The sequence below is a fragment of the Eimeria acervulina genome, genomic scaffold (assembly GCF_000499425.1).
Source record: "Eimeria acervulina Houghton genomic scaffold, Eah_scaff1818, whole genome shotgun sequence".
Taxonomy (NCBI): Eukaryota; Apicomplexa; class Conoidasida; order Eucoccidiorida; family Eimeriidae; genus Eimeria; species Eimeria acervulina.
The window spans coordinates 956-4687 of NW_013548904.1; the positions used below are offsets into that span (position 1 = coordinate 956).

The 3732-nt window shown below is 51.2% G+C and overlaps 1 protein-coding gene across 1 annotated transcript; it reads right to left on the bottom strand.

Annotated features, from left to right (window-relative positions):
• Nucleotides 1-3042: 3042 nt before the first annotated feature.
• On the bottom strand, nucleotides 3043-3678 carry EAH_00063370 (hypothetical protein, conserved; the record flags this gene model as incomplete). The annotated part of the gene is made up of 1 exon (XM_013393131.1): nucleotides 3043-3678. One exon carries the CDS (start codon nucleotides 3676-3678, stop codon nucleotides 3043-3045), a length of 636 nt encoding a protein of 211 aa, XP_013248585.1.
• Between the last annotated feature and the right edge of the window lie 54 nt (nucleotides 3679-3732).

A 3732-nucleotide genomic window follows, 5' to 3' on the forward strand; every position in this document is an offset into this window, starting at 1 on the left:
CCAGGTCCTGCGAGAGTGGCGCTGCCGCTCAGGCGCCGACCCGCTAAGGTGTCACGAGAAAATTCGACTATTACAATTATTATTCCTGCTCCTCCTTTTTGAGATTATGGGACGAGAGTATTCTAAAGCCTGTAGCTTGTTATTTTAGGTTATCCTAGGGAATATTCGCCGAGAGTAGAGATACACATCGTGCGCACCAGGTAGGTATGCAATCACGTAGTAACGGCCGTGCGAGAGCTGTTCGCTGCAATGCCAATCCCACAGCGAGCCCTAGTATCTGGGCAGCTGCAGAGTAGTCTTGGGATAGCCTTATCTCCTGTCTATTGCGGCTTGATTTATTTCTAATAACGCATTATTTGAGCTGGCTCTGCCGGATAGATCTCTATAGGGCAAATTTGTCTACTATTCTAACGCCTGTGCACTGCATGCAACACCCTGAGGCCGCTCATCGCCGCCTCCGCCATCCTGAGTCCTTCTCAGACCGTTTTAGGCACGCCACTTGTACTTGCCCAGCTTGACTGCCCTCATCTGGGCAGCATCAAAAACAAAGACACCTGCAGTTGTTGCAGCTTCTTCTGCTGCAACTGGTGCTAACTATAAGGAGAGTCCTCGGTCTCGGTGCAATAGAATGAAATACTTCCGACTAAGTTGTCGAAAGACCGCCAGCCTCTTCTCCAGCCTGCAAGCTTGTTGAGAAAAGCAGCCCGACGATCTGGGGGATGATATGGAAGAGTGGCCGCGTGTTATGGATTGCAGCACACCTCGTGCAGCTGCTGCCGCAACGAAATGCCACATGCAAGCGTACACAATACCCATGCAATATCGCCCGTAGACAATGATTATAAGCTTCACAGAGAGCATGATGCAACTACCCACGCCAACTGCTCCTTCAAAAACACTTGCGCAATCGTATGCATAGTGAACAGCTCTTACCCACGTCTTACTACGTGCTACCCTATACACACCTGCCTAGGTGCACACTCAATATCTACAGCCGAGGTCAGCGATTTACCTCTGAAGCAGACTGGATAATCAAATAGAAAGCCTTAAAGCCAAGTCCCGCTCAAATGCGTGTTGAAGTGCAAAGAGAACTGGCTTGTGTCTGACCCCCTTAAGTGTAGTGAACAGCTAAGCTTCACTGTGACTACGGTATGTATCCTAAGTCTAACTAGGTGCACGCGCCGCATCCGGTATCTATTATTTACGCACAGTCCACAAACGTTCCATTTAATCAAATATTAACTTCCGAAACATGTTCGAGTCCCCATTATTAAGGGAAAACCTAAAATAATAGAACTGATTCCCGACCCTCGCCGAGGGCGTGGGCCAGGGTCACAGCAACAGCCTCGCACCCAGCCCCAAGCTGGTGCCGGCTGGAGAGCACTCTGATCCTATGAAGCTGCTTTTCTATGTAAAAGTGTCATAATCTCTGAAATATTCTACAGTATTCATTCCTTTTCATGATATTGGGCCTCTAGAGGCCACACCGAAGCTCCATTGTAGGCCTGTGCACTACAACTTCCCCCTTTCTTGAGCAGAAACCGCCTCACGGTTCCGTTTATTCTTTCTATTCTCTAACCCTTATATTTTCTTCCTTTCCCCTTTGCATCATTATTGGATTGCTCCATAAGTCAGGGGCAGTGGGGCTATCAGTGTAGTCAACTATTCGGCAGTCCATCAAGGGGGGGTCTAGACTTTTCAACCCTATTTATTAGCCTCAACGGAACTCAACGGAAGTGGCTGCTCCTACATCTCTTGCTTCTATTCCTCTACTCTAACCTCTACTCAGTGTCCCGACGGCCTCGGGTGGTCTCCAAGGAGTGTGTTTTCTACTGTTCTGCCTTGCGTTGCTTCGCAGGATTGTTGTGATCACCTGTGTGCGGCTAATTCAGGTCCGCCTTGCTCTTCTGGAGTGCAAGGCAGTTGTGCTTGCTGGTTTGCTCTGTTCTATTCTCTTGGCCACGTGTAGTGTTCCTCTATCGGGATATTGCTGCGCTGTTGTGCTGTGACGCGTGCGTCTGCTACTCGGGCTTCCACCCTCTTCACCCCTACAACTACGTTTCTGCTTCTCTTTCCGCAAGTACATTATTCTGCTGCTATCGCTATAGTCCCAGTGTGGTCGCTAATTCTGTCTGAGTGTGCTCCGGACGTCAGCTAGCTGAAATTTCAGTTACACCTCCCGTGCGTGCGGTTATTATGTTATCGGCGGCGGCCCTACGGCGTGCTTTTGTGTTTCTACGTCTCCAGACTGATTTTGTACCTCCGGTAAACTAGCGATTATATTTTTACTCAATATTTTGGTCGCCTATTTGCTCGCTTAGGGTTCTGTTAGCAGCGTGTAGTGATGCTCTCGCCTCTTCCTAGGTCGAATTAGCGTGTACCGTGAACAGGGTGATGAGTACATATTTTAGGTTTGCCTGTACAAATGTGGCTGCTAATTCTAACACCTTTCTTACTATTCGTTCAGTAGATAACAACTATATGGGAAGCCCTAGGACCTTGCAGGCCTAGCTAATTAGACCTCTACCTAGTCCTATTATATTTTTGTGCGGTCTCGTCGCTGCTGAGGTAGTGCGCCATAGCATTTCAGTTGTTGCTCCTACCTCTGTTCCTATGTCAGCTATTCTAACGCCATTCCTAGTACATTCACCCTATCCCTTCTGGCTAATTTTAACGACGCAATTATTCCTATTTTTCTCTTGCTATTTACTACCCGTTTAATTTTGCCACTCTAGGTCTCAGAGTAAAGGTACCTCTCCTGAGTATTGCCGCCGCTAGGGACTCTAAGAATAGTAACACTAACGCGGTGTAGATATTGATCTTTCTGCAGGTGGTACAGTGTGCTGGTGCTTGTTGTGATGGCTTACCGCTACATGCGCGTCCGTGTGCCTCTAATCTAGGCCATTGACTGTGTAGATATCCTGCCACCGCCACATGGGGTGCTTCTGCAACCCCTTCCCCCCCCCTCCACAGGGCGGAAAGCGGGCGACAGCTGGCGAAAAGGGAAGGTGGGGGGCGCCCGAAGGAAAAGAGGGCGGCGGATCAGGGCGGAAGGCGGTTCCGGTGACGGCGGCGCCAGGCGCGCAGCAGTGCAGGGCAACCGTCCAAATGGCTAGCAGGTTCCCAGGTGGTTTGGTCCTCCGGGTAGCCCCGCCACTTGACAATGTATTGGAACTCGCCGCCGGACCGACGCTGGTCCATGATGTAATCGACTTCATACCGATCCGTGGGGTTCCCTGCGACGTCTCGTGTAGGAGGCCACCCCACAACGGCCTCCTGAGGTTCCAGCTCAGGGGCGCGGGGGCAGTCAGGAACTAACTGGGAAACGTGGAAGACATCATGGCATTCGTACGTAGGGGGTAGCGCCAGGCGGCAAGCAACACTCCCAATGCGTTCAGTAATAATGAAGGGTCCACGGAAACGGGGTTCAAGCTTAGGGCATGTGCTTAGGGCGGGAAGGTGCTTGCTACTCAGCCAGACTTTGTCGCCCACCGCATACTCCACTGCGCGGCGGTGGGTGTCTGCGTAGTGCTTCTGTAGGCCTTGTGCCTTCAGGATGTGACTCTGCGCCCGGTTGCAGAGCTGGCGGAAGAGCTTGGTCATTGGCGGAGTAAGGGTAGGGGAGAGGGCACCAACGACATCGAGGTCCGCTGCGGTCAGGGGGTTCTCCCCAATCATGACCTCGATCAGTGGAAGAATGGCTAATGGCGTTGTACACGAGCTCTAGGGCAG